This window comes from Phoca vitulina, unplaced genomic scaffold (genome assembly GCF_004348235.1).
Source record: "Phoca vitulina isolate PV1807 unplaced genomic scaffold, GSC_HSeal_1.0 scaffold22, whole genome shotgun sequence".
Lineage (NCBI taxonomy): Eukaryota > Metazoa > Chordata > Mammalia > Carnivora > Phocidae > Phoca > Phoca vitulina.
Genome location: NW_022589725.1, coordinates 45,616,955 through 45,634,052, shown reverse-complemented (window position 1 = coordinate 45,634,052; position 17,098 = coordinate 45,616,955). Strand labels below are relative to the sequence as shown.

The following is a 17,098-nucleotide window of genomic DNA, read 5'->3' as shown; positions in this document are numbered from 1 at the left end:
TTTTGCTTTTATTCTCCTAAAATAAAAGGATTAAGATACAAAATGTTTACTTTAGAAGATACAACTTACCAACATCGTATCTAGCCAAATCATCAGGCTCTGGTGCTTGTACATCAATGTTTCCAATATCATCATTACCAAGAAAAGATCTATCCTTAGGTGACTGACTAGAAAACAGAGCATCATACAAAGCAGACTGCCCACTTTTATTGGCGAAGGATTCTACCACCTCTTTTAAAAAATCTTGCTTGTCACGACTTAAGTTTAGCAGCATGTGTCCTGAAAAACAAATTATTTCCATCATTTAAAAAACAGATTTTTACTCACATCTCTCAATAGTTTCATTCATATACCCTAAGGAGAAAAAACATGATCAGCTCAGAGCTAACCCTCCAACCCAGCAACCACAACTGAACAAAAAGGGTGCTTATGCAAAAAATGAACACAGACTACAGGTTTAACAGTTATCTTTATCTACATGCTAGAGTGAAAGGAAGGAGAAGACCAGAATATGTCTGAAAAATGCCAAAAGTACTTACGGTATTTACATTTTAGATGGAAAGTGTGTCATTTAAGTGGCCACAGGAGAGCAGAGCCAAGCTCAAATTCTCTAATCTGATAGACTGATTTTTAAACCTAGCTGGGAAGAATCATCCTTGAAAAAGCTCTTAAAAAGTAATTATTTTCAGGCTGCACTTCCTAGAGATTGATTCCACAGGTTTGGGGTGAGGACTCTATTTTTAAAACACTCCTTTGGGGGCACCTGGGTGGCTCAGTCATTAAGCATCTGCCTTTGGCTCAGGTCATGATCCCAGGGTCCTGGGATCAAGTCCCACGTCGGGCTCCCTGCTCATTAGGAAACCTGCTTCTCCCTCTCCCACTCCCCTTGCCTGTGTTCCCCCTCTCACTGTCTCTGTCAAATAAATAAAAAAACTTTAAGAAAATAAATAAAAATAAATAAAAAATCTTTAAAAAATAAATAAAAATAAATAAAAAATAAAATACTCCCTTGGATGAAGTTCTACATGCTAGAACATGGCTAAATCTTGAAAACACTATGGTAAGTAGAAGTGTCAGTCACAAAAGGAAAGACCACGTATCATGTAATTTAATTTATATAAGATGTCCAGAATAAGGAAATCAAAAGAGATAGAACATTAGTGGTTGCCTAAGACTAGAGGGTTTGGAGGAAAACGGGGAGTGACTGCTAATGGCTATGAGGTTTCATTAGGTGATGAAAATGTTCTAAAATTGATTGCAGTGATGGCTGCACAATTCTGTGAACACACTAAAAACCACTGAGTTGTACACTTATATAGATTATATGATGAATTATATACAATACGAATTTCATCTCAATTAAGCTGTTTAAGGAAAAAAAAAACACTCTTTGGAATAATTCTGCTGGTCAGTCAGATCAGACTTAGCTCCCCGAAAATTTGCAAACAAGTTTAGGAACGTCCAGATCAAAGACATTAAAACACAGTTCATTTTACTGACACTACGCAAAAACATTTATGACAGCCTTGAAAAGGAAGACGAGAGACATAAGAAAAAAAATGCAGTCACTTCTTCAAGGACTGGAAGTCCACCTCCCACAAAAAAACAAACTGTGGGATAGAGGAGCAATATATGCTCTGACCAGTAGCCAAACTACAGACAAAGCTTAGGGTAACTTTAATACTACTACTTGCTCTATACAAAGTCCATTCAATTTTATATCAAAACTGTTTCTTAAAGCATTATGTTTCTTCGGTTCATTGCTTGATTTGCTAGCTACACAAACAATGAAGTTTCTGCCTCAGCAAAACCAGATTATATGCAACAGACCTTTAGGATCCATCTCAAATAGTCAAAACTGGGAATAAATTTACAAATTCCAAAAGCCTAACACTATGTAAGTATGTATCTTCCATCTTCTTTACTATGTTGTCAGTTTCATAAGAGATCCATGACTTCTTCATCTTTATATTCCCCATAGCAGGTTCTTATAAGTTACTGATGCTAAATGGCTGGCAATCAGTTAATTATTCTTAGTTCAGGAAGTGCTTTAAAACATTGAGAAGGACGCTCTAGCATAGATAAAGGAGGGGTTAAAGAGTTTCTCCATCCAGGAGCAAAAAGTATCAAACATCTGTTACCTTCTGGAGACATTTCTTCTAATTCTATTATCTCTTGCCCTCATCCAATATGGTAAAGAGAAATAAATGATTATGACAAATTATCTCCTAAAGGACAGAAGATTATCATAAGAAGTGCTCTAAAGAAATTTTCCTTTTTTCTTTTTAAAATAAAATTAAACATTACTATTACCTGATTGGCTCAGACGATCATAGGCCATCATTTCCACCAGATTTTGTCCAACTTCTCCTTTTATTAATTTAATCTTTGGTCTTGGAACCTGGTAATTTTAGAATCAAAAGTCTTAATTTAGTGATACACATATTTCCAATAGTAAGATGTTCCTTTCTACTACACTGTGCTTTTTTGATGACGAACAGTAAGCCAATGGTTAAACTGAGTTGGGATTGCAGTTTTCCAAGTGGAAAAAACTGGGAATCAAGAAATTTAGATAATATGTAAAAGGTGCCTACAAAAACTAACTTCTGAGAAATTACTTTCTAGTGCCATTCTCTAGACAGCCCATTTTCAAAGAGCATGGATAATGTGGGATACCACTGGGATAAAGTGGGACAGCCAAGAGTGCAAAAGGACTCCAAGCCATATCTTATGAAGAAGAACTGGAAAAATGATGAATAAATAGAATGGTGAAGAGAAAACACAATAGCTCCCTTCAGATATTAAGAAAATTATCTCATAAAAAGAAGAGTTCAGTGTTTTAAATAGCACCAAAACAAAACAAAACAAAACACCAATAGGTAACAGGCTGAAAAATGCTATTTTACTCCACATAAAGAAGCATAAAGACCCAAACTATCAAAAATGCAATAGACTATCTTGAAAAGTAGTGAAAGTTTATCACTGAAAATAGTCACAGGCAAGGGTCACTTACTGGAGATATCCTAAAAGTAATGCAGAGTTGGCTGGAATAACTGCTATTAAATTTCACTGACTTTCTTAATTGGTAGTGGGAGTGTAGTTTGGTACAACTTCTGTGAGGTTGGAAAATTGGCAAAAGCTCTAGATTATAAATGCATAGATACACAATGATTCTTCTTTCAAGAATTTATTTCACCCATAAATTTAAACATGTGAACTGTCACAAGTTATTCATTAAAGAATTATCTGAGGGGAGCCTGAGTGGCTCAGTCGGTTAAGCGTCTTAGGCTGAGGTCATACCAGGGTTCTGGGATCAAGCCCCATGTTAGGCTCCCTGCTCCACGGGGAGCCTGCTTCTCCCTCTCCCTCTGCCAACTCTCTCTGCTTGCTCTCTCTCTCTCAAATAAATAAAATCTTAAAAAAAAATTATTTGAGGTAGCATATCAAAAAAAGTGAAAGTAACCTAATGTCTTGGCTTTAGGAAACTCGTTAAAACAAAACAAAACAAAACAAAAAACTATGGTATACCCATACACTGGAATGATATGAAACCATCAAAATAAATGAGGATACAATACTCATGCTATCCTTTCTATACTGACATGGAAATATCACCAACATTTATTTCATGAAAATAAGCAAAGGAAATAGAATGTACAGAATGTTTCTATCTGGATCTTTTTAAGGGAAGTGGGAGTAGGACAGTGTGTGCTTATCTATTTGCTTGTATATGCATATTTACACTCCTTGAAGAACTCACAAGAAATTAATATCATTAATTCCTCCAGGAAAGAGAAGTAAATGACTGAAAGAACAGAAGTAGGAAGGAGTTTTCACAGTATACCCTTACACACTAAAATTTTAAACCGTACGATACGCTTTTTCAAAGACATTAATTTTTCAAAGGAAATATATTCCTTATGAATCTAAAAATTTCCAATTTTGAATTTTAGAAACATTAGTTTGACCTATGCTTTTATCCACATTTTCTAAACATGATGGCAAACTCTGTCTCTGGATGTTGAAGAGCACACAAAATGAGAAACAAAATGTGACCATTATTTTTTATTTCAAACTGACCTCCATTCATAAAACTGGCCCCTTTTACAGCTCTCACTTGTGACTAGTTATAAATCCACTCAGTCACATCATCCCAAGTCAACACATCCTCATCAGAATTAAATGGTTTCAAGACAAACTTTAATGCCTAGCTAAAATGCAGATATACTAATACCACAGCATTCCCTTGATCAAGAGTCTGAAAATCCATTAAAGAAGCTGGCCTAACATGTTTTTTTAGGACCTCTATGCCAGTCCATGCTTCCCCTGTAAGCTTATAATCATTTGATAATTAAGCTTTACAAACACATGATAATATAAAATTCAACCATCGAAGAGGTTTCCAATATTTATCCATTCAATGGAAATGTGTGGTAAGTAAAAGAGAGAATGAGGTAGATGTCTATATGCTGAAACGGGACAATGGAAAAACAATGAAAAAAGCAAGATATTAGACAGCAGATAAAGCATACCTTCACTCAGGTAAAGAGTTTTTAAAAGTAAAGAAAGGGTGTTATTTTATGCTTGCATATGCAGAAAAACTTCTAAATAGTCAAAAAAACTGGTAACAGTCACTGTTAGAAAAGATGAGTGAATGGTAGAAAAGATATGAGTGAATGGTTTAAGAAGGAAATTTAGTTTTTACTCTGTATTAACTTTAAAAATCATATATATTTAAAAATATTTTATAGATTCCAATTTTCATTAAAAATAACTGTCACCTACTTGAAGATTCTTTAAAATATTAATCATAAGAACCTTTTAGTGCCTACATAAATTAGCAAACGTCATTAACTTCACAATTTTCACTAATACATATATTCTTCATGAACCTAAATGCTTCTGCTGAGCAAATAGGAACACTTAACATTGTGAGCTGAATATCAAATGTTTTAAAAAAGATCAATATAATATGAACTAGGAGGAAGAACCTTCCCTAAAAGTAATTCTCCAGTGAATCCTTTTTTCTTTCCCTCAAGCAAAAGACAGTTCTCTGAAACTACCAATAATTTTTATAAGCCAGGGTGTTGGCAGACTGTTTATTTCTTCTCATTTCAGAATTAACACAAGCTCACTAAAGAAAACATTAAAACTACAAAAATAGATTGGGAAGGGATAATAGCCAGCATCTCAACATCTAAAAATAATCATTCACATTTTGGCATATTTCCTTCATGTCATGTTTTATGTATAAAGAATGGAACCATGTTTTCAAAGATAAATATATTATTATATGTTATATATATCATTAATGTTATATACATATTAACATATGTTTCAATTAACATACTGAAGTGCTTATGGTAAACACATTCTTCTATCATAGCTTATGTAAACCATCTCCAAAAATTTACTTACTTAGGTTTCCATCCAAGTTATGCATGCGCATCTTTTGAATCAAATTTTACCCATATTTGAGACCATTTCCTTATTACAGATTTCCAGAAATGGCAGAGTAAAAAAATCAAACTCTTCAAAGCAGTCTTCCAGTGAAGTCATAGCAATACAGACTGCCACCAACAATGCATCAACGTTATCTATCTCACGTCACCAATACTGTATATATCTTATTATTTTTCAGCTATCAAGTTATTTCATTTTGATTTCAAGTCTACAGATTTATTCATATTTTTACTATTTATCAGGACACACCTCCATGTGAAATACAACAATCTCAGTGAAATGTCAACTGCACCCAAAACTAGAAAAAGCTTACCTGAAATGCTATGAGATAGCACAATGTAGCCAGCTCAGAGAGAGCTCGCCATTGCACTTCACTATGCTGACCCATCTTCAGAAGTAGAGAACCAGCATGCATGTAGAAATGTCCTTTTACTTCTAAGAAAGTAGTTGAGAGTTCATCATTTCCACCCACACAAGATTTCACAGACTGAAGAACACTATCAAAACTGCAATATTAAATTGTTAAACAGGTATTAAACCTACTGCATTGTGAATAATCATGGTTTCATGTGTTAATTAAAAATTAAATCAACAAAGGAATTTATTCCAAACTTCATCGTCCACAAACTAATAATCCTTATTCTCTACTTTATAAATTATGAATCTAGTGTTTATTTTTATTCCACATACTTCCTATACTTCAAGCTTAACCTCTAGAAGGTCTTATTCCAGTTATTTCCAGCCCTCCAATCACAAAAAAGATGGAAATCAAATGACAAGATTACAGACTATAGAGAATTTTTCATAACTGACCAAAAACTGGAAAACTATTTTCTAGTTTCTTCTTGATCACATGGTTTCGTTATTTAATTCGAAGTTGGAATTTCTCATATTAGACACATCATTTTCAAATTATAAGTAAATAACTGATAAGATATTAAGGTTATCAATAACATAATTGCTCTTACTATATAGATAACTACAGGCCTAAGTTGTATTCCTCACTATTATTTGTAAATGTACTAATTAGTGCTTTTAAATCTAAATGGTACTCAGAACTTCATTTTGTAAGAAAAGCAACATTTAATAGAAATGTGAAGCATGATTTCTATCTAAGTAGGTTTATAGGAGGTGAGTTCCAGGAACTCCTAGAGTTTCTCAAGACCCCTTCAGGGGATCCATGAAGTTTAAATTATTTTTACAGTACTACTAAGAAATTGTCTTTTCCACCCTCATTTGCTCATGTAACCAAAAATGTTTGCGTATATAAGTCGTACAAAAGAAAACATCCTAAATATTTTCTAAAATCATCTGAAAGTTAAAATGGTTCTGGGTGCTACCCTTACCCTACTATCTTTGGACACTAAGAAATTCTTCAAGAAAACTACCCCCTACCCCCTAACACCAGATGGGGAACAAGAATTACTTTTCAAACAAATGGACAGTCTAAACCAGGGATTGATAAACTATTTCTATAGGGCCACATACTAATCTGGCTGCAGACACACAGTGTCACAGCTGCTCAACTCCACCACTGTAGTATATGAGCAGCTATAGATAATACAAAACAAGAGGCACAGCTGTGTTCCAATGAAAGTGTATTTACAAAATCAGGCAGTCAGCCATATCTGGCCTACAAGCTCTAGTCAACCCCTGCTCTAAACTAACATTCTTATACAAATCCAAGTGATGTTTCTGTTCAATGAAATTTATCTTAATAAAGTGGAAGATATAGTCCTCAAAATCAAAATTTAGGAAAACAGAAAAATCATACATTATGTTATCTTGTTTCTAAGCTAAAACATCAAGAGTTTTCTGAAATACTAGTGATGCTAACTACTTCTACTACAACACCTGACAGATGGAAGTCTATTTTGATTTTCACTCAAGATTATATTGTTTTTGAAATAAAGTATGAAATAGAACATTTTCAGGATTGACTTTATTAAGCATGCCAACATTGGATACATAACTATAATAATTTAATCAAGTCTGAATAACAGTTTTCTAAAAATCAAAGTCATACAAAACCAATTATAACATCCGCACAAAAGAAATAAGATTCCAAGTGGTTTATTGTATTAACTATTACCCCTGGGTACGTTACAGAAATAGCGATACAGTAAAGATGTTTACACCAATGAGCTGAATCACTACAAAAAGAAAATCTATAATTGACACTGAAGTACTCTCCTTAAGTCAACATACCTTTCCAATAATTCTCTACTTTCTTGCACATCTCTAGTGGAGAGCGTAAGAAGCATAAGGTTAGCATAAGCCAGAAGTAAGTCTTTATTGGTAGTTTGCCAGTTACTTTTATCAGACTCCAAACACTGTAAAGATGCCAGATATTCCTATTTTGTAGAAAAAACACTCAATTATAAAACTTTATCAAGCATTACCAAATTAGTTTTATGCCTATAAACTTTGCCCATCCCTATACTTGTAAAACTATATTAATGTTTACACCAGCCTATGAAAACACCAAAAATATATATATTAGTTTAATTTCTCTCTAATCTACCCATCATAAAACTGAAAACATCCTAGTAAAAAGTTCATTTCACAGTTGCTATACATAAATGAAAGAAATTTAAGTCCTAGAGAGCAATGCTTAAATACAAAGGGATGTATATTGACTGTCTATATAGAAGTGTAGAGACCCAAGAGTTTTTACCTACCTTAAGGGTCTGTACAACACATGAATTCCATTCTAAACTTGAACGCAGGGCTATGTTTTTCTCTGCCTCATGGCAGTGGCCCACAGCATCCTTCAATCTTTTATTTGAGCGATACAGTTCTACTAGTCGGATGTTCACATAGACATCATCAGGTCTTGCATAAAGTTCTGACTGAATCAAGTCAAAAAGCTTATTCCATCCATCTTCACCTTTGCAATCTAAAAGCTGTTCCTATTAAAAAAGCATCATTCATTTAGAGAAATACCAGTGCAAGTTTAAACACATCATGGTTCCTATGAGCACCATTCCACCGTGTCTAGCTTTAGTAAATTACCACCAGAAGTACCATCTTATATACCCCAACTCTCATAAAAGAGAGCAGCTCCCAGCCCAGAAACTAAACCTCAAGAAATTTATGTGGAGAGAAACATCTAGGATTATACAGTAGCAACAGTTGCATATACACCTCACAGACTGCAAGGACTATTGCCCCACATCCCTGTACACCCCAGTCACCACCAAAAGCCTAGGCCTCCCCAGTCAATCCTCATACCAGGGTCCTTATCCCCAAATTGTTCTGCACCTCCCTAAATCTGACTCAATCCCCTACCCCCTCTGCTCCCACTTTAAAGCTTCTACTCTTTTTGCTATCTTAGAGTCTTCACCATCCAGCCTTAACTAAATGGAGTATTATCTTGAGATAACCCCCGTTACTTCTCTGCCATGGTGGTCTTTTCTCTGCTAGCCTATATACAAGTAGAGAAGTGGCGTTAGTAAACTGCTCACCTCCAAATCATATGTCCCCCACACACCTGCTTATAATCCTGTCTTCCAAAGGACATGCTATCCAGCTTTTCCATTCATTCCTCCTCATGAGCAACTGGAATAAAACACTCCCTTCCTAACAGCCCTCGCTAGTATTAGCAATTGGAAAGATGTACAAAGATACCCAATAGCCTGGCTACTCGGTTCGGTAATTACCTCATCTTCATGGCTTTGCTCTATACTCCAGTCTCAGCCATCCACTTAGCATTGACTTGGGTCTTCAAAATCTGTATTTTGGTCATACTACTTAGATCATTATACCTCTCTTATTCTTTCACCTCACTGTGGGCACACATGCCCTCACTGCCACATATATTTGTCTCTACCACATGGAAAGAAAGCTTCTGTCAAGGGGCGCCTGGGTGGCTCAGTCGTTAAGCGTCTGCCTTCGGCTCAGGTTATGGTCCCAGGGTCCTGGGATCGAGCCTCACATCGGGCTCCCTGCTCTGCCGGAAGCCTGCTTCTCCCTCTCCCACTCCCCCTGCTTGTGTTCCCTCTCTCTGTGTCTCTGTCAAATAAATAAATAAAAAATCTTAAAAAAAAAAAAAAAAGCTTCTGTTAATATACTCATATCACCAGGTTTTAATTTTCCATAGAACACATATTTTCCTTCGCTGTCAAGCTAAAATGTCCTAATTCCTAATATCCATAATTACTGTTTGCTTACTAATCCCCTCAATTAATTCCCTCTACCTTTCCTTAGAAAAACCCTACCAACTGCTTTCTCTGTGCCTATCTATACACTAACAGTTGAGCAATTGGGGGTAGGGCATTCGGGAATTTGGGGAGATCACAACCAGGCTAACTAACTTTCATAATCTCAAGTCTCCAAACTGGTAATGCCTAGAACAAAATTATATATGACCTCTATCTATATAGATTCAAATTCTCCATTCCCTGAAAAGGTTACTTCATACTCTTCATCTTTCCTCACATTTCCCACTTTCCTTCAACACTTTCAACTTATGATCACAATTCACTCTTCACTGAGAAAACTGAAGCCATCATTCCACTTTACCTTATCAACTTGTACTCACCTTTTCACTGCTCTCTCCCCACAGCAAAGACCAAGCTCTCCATTAGTGCTGTTTCACTGCCCTCTCCTTCACCAATCTCTCTCCTTCTTTTACATCATTTCCATAAACTTACACTTGGCCTTTCTAGATCTTCAAAAAAAACCTAGACTTTACTTATAAGTTTAAAAATTTGTGGGTCGCCTGGGTGGCTCAGTTGGTTGAGCATCTGACTCTTGGTTTCAGATCAGGTCAAGATCTCAAGAGTCATGAGACTGAGGCCCATGACAGGCTCCGCGCTCAGCAGGGAGTCTGCTGGAGTCTCTCTCTCTCCCTCTGCCCCTACCCCCACTGGCACACTCACGCTTTCTCTAAAATAAATATTCCAAAAAAATTTGTAAGTAAAAGATCAACACCTTCATGGGTGCTTTTCAAAAACTCTACTCTCATATTCAAGAGAAAAAGCCCTCTCACCAATATTTCCATTCATTAAAACAAATACCAAAAAACGATTTACCTTAAGTAAGCCTTAACTTTTAGGAGAAACAGAATTATTCTACTTAACAGTTATGAGTCTCATGCATTTCAATTTCAAGAAATGGGGGCAAAATCTAATATAAGGAAGGTTTAGCTTTAGACAACAGTGTATTTTTTTAAGTTTTTATTTAAGTAATCTCTACACCCAACATTGGGCTCAAACTCACAACCCCAAGATCAAGAGTTGCAGGTCTGAATGAGCCAGCTAGGCACTCCTAGAGACCAGTGTCTTTAAAGTTACTAAAGAGGGGCGCCTGGGTGGCTCAGTCGGTTAAACGACTGCCTTCGGCTCGTGTCATGCTCCCAGGGTCCTGGGATCGAGCCCCGCATCGGGCTCCCCGCTCGGCCGAGAGCCTGCTTCTCCCTCTCCCTCTGTCTGCCGCTCTGCCTACTTACGCTCTCTAACTCTGTTATATAAATAAATAAAAATCTTTTAAAATAAATAAATAAATAAAGTTACTAAAGAGGGGCGCCTAGGTGGCTCAGTTAAGCGTCTGCCTTCAGCTCAGGTTATGATCCCAGAGTCCCAGGATGGAGCCCTGCATCCGGCTCCCTGCTCAGCAGGGAGTCTGCTTCTCCCTCTGCCACTCCCTCTGCTCATGCTCGCAGGCGTGCACATTCTCTCTCAAATAAATAAATAAAATCTTTAAAAATAAATAAATAAATAATAAAGTTACTAAAGAAAATCAACATCCTTCAGAAGCAGCTATTTTACAAGAAAAATAAACTCCTATCAATATATATGTTCCTTAATGTCCTTGTCATCAAATGAATTGGATTGTCAAGGCCAATAGGAAATTATGTTTGAGGTTAACACAAAGGTAAAGAAATCTATATACTTAGACCTGACATTTTAGATTAATATTTAAAACCCAGCTGCTTATTACAGAAACAAGAAAACTTGATGTTACTGGTATTTACCTCTAGGGTTTTTAAAAATATCTCAGATTTTAAAATCTGTGCACACTTGTTCATATGAGATTTATAACAGCCAAAAACAACCAAAATAGAAACAACCAAAATGTCCATCAAAAGTAAATGGTTAAACTGTGGAAATACTACTGAGCAATAAAAGGAACAAACTACTGATACACCCAACTTGGATTGATCTCAAAGGCATTATGCTGAACGAAAAAAACCTAACATCAAAAGGCCACCTATTGCATGATTCCATTTATATAACATTTTGAAATTACATAATTGTAAATATGGAGAACAAATTAGTAGTTCCCAGAGGTTAAGAATGACAGGAAGAAGGGTAGGTAGGACTATAAAAGAGGCAGCATGAAGGGAGATGTTTGTGATGATGGAACAGTGTTGTACTTTAATTGCAGTGGTGGTTACACCAATCTATACATGTGATAAAATGAAAAATTATACACACACATTATACCAATGTCAAATTACTGATTTTGATATTGTACTATAGTTATGCAACATGTAGCCACTGGGGAAAGCTGGGTGACATATACACAGAACCTCTCTGTACAATCTTTGCAACTTCTTGTGAAAAATGTAATTACTTTAAAATAAATTTTACTGTGGTGCGGGGTGGCTCAGTCGGTTAAATGTCTAACTTCAGCTCAGGTCATGATCTCAGGGTCCTGGGATTGAACCCTAAGTCAGGCTCCACACTTAGAAGCTGAGTCTGCTTGCCCCTCTGCCCCTCCCCCCACTCATGCTCACTCACTCTATCTCAAATAAAATTTAAAACAAAATAAAAAAAAATTCTTATATGTATATGTACACAAACATGTATAATGCGGGTGGGGGAGCCATTAAAAAACAATATACAGTTGACCCTTGAACAATATACGTTTGAAATGTAGTTCTACATTTTTGTAGAATTTTTTTCAACAAATATAGTAGAGTACTGTAAATATATTTTCTCTTCATAATTTTAACATGTTCTTTTCTCTAATTTAAGTGTAGAAATACAGTATATAATACATACAGCTTACAAAACAAGTGTTAATTGTTTATGTTAAGGCTTCCAGTCAACAGGAGACTATTAATGAAGTTCTGGGGAGTTAAAACTTCTATGCAGGGGCTCCTGGCGCTCAGTCCGTAGAGTATGTGACTCTTGATCTTAGGATTTTGAGTTTGAGCCCCACACTGAGTGTAGAGATTACTTAAAAAAATGAAGTCTTAAAAAAAATTATATGAGTATTTTCAACTGCACAGGGGGTCGTGGCCCCAGCCCCCACATCGTTCAAGGGTCAACTACACACTTAAAATTCTGTTTGCTTAGAAAATTTGGAAAGACTTTCTCCAAGAGTTACTTAAGTAAACTATATTTTACTCAGTAAAAAAATAACCATTAGAATTGGTCATTGGTCAAAAATTAGCAAAAACTTCCTATTATTTTTTAGTAATTATCTATAACATACTGGAGAAACTATTATCTTCTACTTGAAAATTTCACTGTCCCCTAACACAATCCTTTCCATATTTTTTCTTAGAATGATTTTATTTTTAAGTAATCTCTACACCCAACGTGGGGCTCAAACTCACAACCTGGAGATCAAGAGTCACATGCTCTACCGACTGAGCCAGCAAGGCACCCCAATGCTTTTTTAGATAACAGTTCTTAAAAACCTGTATAATAAACCTAAATTGTCATCCTTTTCACCCAATGAAGCAAAAATTTTATATCAGACAGAGCTCAATTTAAATCCTAACTCTAGGGGAGCCTGGGTGGCTCAGGCCATGATCCTGGGGTCCTGGGATTGAGCCCCGCGTCGGGCTCCCTGCTTCTGCCTCTCCCACTCCCCCTGCTTGTGTTCTCTCTCTTGCTGGGTCTTTCTCTGTTAAATAAATAAAATCTTAAATAATAAATAAATAAATCCATCCTAATTCTACCATCTAGCTACAAAACCGTAAAATCCCTATATTAATCATTTCATAAGGGTAAATGTGATACTATTTGTATAACATAATAGTGCCTAATAAAACGGCATATGTTCAGAAAGGTTTTGAAGGAAAAAATTTTGTTCTGCCATTTTTTATAGATAAAATTGACATATAACATTGTATTATTTAAGGAATACAACATAACGATTTAAGCATATGTATATAGTGACATGATTTCCACAGTAAGTTTAATATCCATCACTTCATATGGTTATAAATTATTCTTTTCTTGGGGTGCCTGGGTGACTTAGCTGGTTAAGTGTCTGCCTTCGGCTCAGGTCATGATCCCAGGGTCCTGGGATCAAGCCCCATGTCAGGCTCCCTGCTAAGCAGGGAGCCTGCTTCTCCCTCTCCCCCTGCCCTCAGCAGGGAGTCTGCTTGTCCCTCTGCCTCTGCCCCTCCCCCCAGCTCATGAGTGAGTGCAGACGTGCTCTGTCTCAAATAAAATCTTTAAAAAAAATTTTTTTCTTGTGATAAGAACTTTTAAGATCTACTTGCTCTCTTCACAACTTTTAAATATACAACACAGTATGGTTAACAATAGTCACTATACTATACATCATATCCCCAGAATTTATTTTATACACAGAAGTTTGTACCTTTTGACCACCTTCAACCATTTCCCACCAACTCCCAAACATACTGGTTTAAGGTCTGCTAGTGAAAAGTCATTTAAATTCCAAATATTAGAAATGGTTGTGTCTTAAGTTTTCCCCACTGTTTTTACTATGCTTTGTTCTGTTTTTACCTTTAGTTTATAAATTGCAGGACTTCCTGGGAAAAGTTTAGCTGCTCTTTCAACCCAATATTTTGCTCTTCCATCAGTAACATCATTTTTACAAAGCAATTCTGCAATCTTCAAAACAAGATCTTTTTGTGTTGGGTTTAATTCCACTGAACGCTGAAACCAGAAAATAATAAATTAGGATTCCTAAAGTACCTACACTCACATATAAATAAAAGTTAAAAATTTATCACTGTCCACATTAAAAATTTTTCCAAATGACAACATGGTATTTCAAAGTTGTTTAAATCAAAGTGTCTTGGAATTTTTTTTTGCTGATTAAATAAAAATTATGTTTTTATTAGGTAAGTGCTCCCCAAAAAGAAAGAAAACCACACTTATAAGAACAGCATTTCAAACCATGTTAGTCTTAGAATTTATAGGTGTTAATCTTCTTTTACAAGTGCTAACTTAATGATTAAATTAGTCTACTTTGGGCCAAATAATTAAAGATCTATTCTAATCCACGTTGCTTAATAGTACTATCATACCAATGCTTATTTTTATGACATTCATAAAATATATTTAAATTATTTATTATATAAATTACTCTGGGCATCATGTGTGTGACTATGCAAAGGCTATATTTTAATCTTAAACAGTTTACCTTGTAACATTCAACAGCTTTGTCTGTATTTTCCTCCACTTCATGAAGAAGACCAAGAAATCTGTGAGCTTTAGGATCTCTTTCTTGCACATTAATATATGCAGATACGTATCTGTTAAAAAATAATAATACAAAAATAATCTTTAAATTATCACATTCAGAACTGTATTTAATCCCAACCTGAAGAGTACATCTTAAACCAAAGCAACCACTAAACTAATCCATATTGTTATTCTAAGTATTGACTACCACTAAACTAGAATATGCAGAAAACTCAAAAGCATCCATAAAAAGAATAAACACATACATACAAAATTGACAATATACTTATTTTACCATTAAATACTACACTTACCAAATGTTTTTTCTAATGCTACCCATACATAAGAAATGAACGCATAAATTACTTTTTCCTGATATTTTGATAAAGCACTACCGTTTTACATAGAAATTAAAAAAAAGATTACAGTAAATATTTACCTTTTTTTATTGTACTATTCACCTTTTAAACAAGAAAATAATATTTAATAGTAGTACTGTTCCCAGCTAAAACAGAGCAGAGGAAAAATTACTAAAAAACTAACAAATGTAGGTAATTTCCACTTCTTAAATCAAATTAACAGATAGAAAATAACCATCTCCTAGGCTCAATAAAATTATAAATAAATATGTAAATATATATTTTAACCAAAGACCAAAACTGGAAGAAAAGGGGTCATATTAAAAAGGAACAAGGTTGTTGGGGCGCCTGGGTGGCGGAGATGGTTAAGCTTCTGCCTTCGGCTCAGGTCATGATCCCACGGTCCTGGGATCCAGCCCCGCATCGGGCTCCTGGCTCGACGGGGAGCCTGTTTCTCCCTCTCCCTCTGCCTCTCTCCCTGCTCATGCTCTATCTCTGTGTCTCAAATGAATAAATAAAAATCTTAAAAAAAGAAAAGGAACAAGACTGACAGCCCCATTGCTGCTAGTTAAATAAAGGTGTTACCATTTCCTTACCTATCAGCAGTTCCATCTTCCCATAAATGCCTTTAACCTACCTGCCTGCCTGCCTGCCTCCTTCCCTCCTAATTTCCTACTTTAAGCCACTCTAAATCAGGAAATCAGATCACCAACCTTCTTGGCCTTAGAGGTGAGACAAAGCCTCAGAGTGTTACCTATTGAGTCAATTGAAGATCTTTTACACAAGCTATTCTCCTGCCCAGAAATCACAGTTTAATTTTGTATTCATTGGTATTTTTCCAGCTGATTAAAGTACCAGATATCTAACCAGGAAGAAATTAAAAATAAGCATGGTTCTCTTTTATTCCTTTGAAGTGTTTTAAACCAAATGATTTCTTGCCCTAAGTATAAACAAGCAGCAGGCTGGCAGAAAATACTCATTCTAGGCTCAACCTCCATGGAATTGAGGCCAGTCCTTTATATCAGTCTGAAGTGATATAATACCTTATTTCCAGGACATACTTAGGAAGAACTGCTTTTAAAAAAACATAGTATTTTCTCACCCATTTCAAGTAAGAATATGAGGGGGGGGAAATGACTTTAGAAAACTAAAGCATGTTTACAGTTTGGTACTTACTTTTTAGCAAGATCATATTCTTTAACTTCATAGTATAGCTTTGCAAAATAGAATCCTTTCATTGACTTCTAAAAAAAAAAAAAATTAAGGGTTCTTTTAACTTTTCATATTTTGAATTCTGTAAAGTTTTCACAGAACTAAAAATCTGCCCTAATAAGGTTAGTATTAACATACTTAATTTTTGTTCACCTAAAAGGTAGGAAAAAAACTGCCTGCAGACATGCATGTATGTTGTAAAAGTCATGATTCCATGTTTTATAATTCTCATCATAAAACTAAAAATAAATTTAAGAACAGCAAGACAAGACAACATCAAAAATTAAAAATTTATATATCAGCAGCTCATGAGAGACTACGAACTCTGAGAAACAAACTGAGGGTTTTAGAGGGGAGGGGTGTGGGGGGATGGGTTAGCCTGGTGATGGGTATTAAGCAGAGCACGTATTGCATGAAGCACTGGGTGTTCTATGCAAACAATGAATCATGGAACACTGCATCAAAAACTAATGATGTAATGTATGGTGACTAACATAATAAAATAAAATTAATTAAGAAAAAAATTTAGGGGCGCCTGGGTGGCTCAGTCGGTTAAGCGTCTGCCTTTGGCTCAGGTCATGATCTCAGGGTCCTGGGATCGAGCCTCACATCGGGCTCCCTGCTCAGCGGGAAGCCTGCTTCTCCCTCTCCCACTCCCCCTGC

The 17,098-nt window shown here is 35.7% G+C and overlaps 1 protein-coding gene across 4 annotated transcripts in view; it reads right to left on the bottom strand.

Moving 5' to 3' along the window:
- Nucleotides 1–17,098, bottom strand: part of LOC116641645 (E3 SUMO-protein ligase RanBP2) — an 81,523-nt gene that overhangs the window by 36,793 nt on the left and 27,632 nt on the right. For all 4 annotated transcript variants that reach the window (XM_032419451.1, XM_032419452.1, XM_032419454.1 and 1 more), the window contains exons 2-9: nt 16,400–16,467; nt 14,824–14,935; nt 14,181–14,333; nt 8,145–8,375; nt 7,672–7,817; nt 5,777–5,969; nt 2,314–2,401; nt 70–279 (exon numbers count right to left, since the gene is read on the bottom strand). In XM_032419451.1, coding sequence (XP_032275342.1) covers nt 70–279; nt 2,314–2,401; nt 5,777–5,969; nt 7,672–7,817; nt 8,145–8,375; nt 14,181–14,333; nt 14,824–14,935; nt 16,400–16,467 — 1,201 coding nt within the window. The remainder of the gene's footprint in view (nt 1–69; nt 280–2,313; nt 2,402–5,776; nt 5,970–7,671; nt 7,818–8,144; nt 8,376–14,180; nt 14,334–14,823; nt 14,936–16,399; nt 16,468–17,098) is intronic.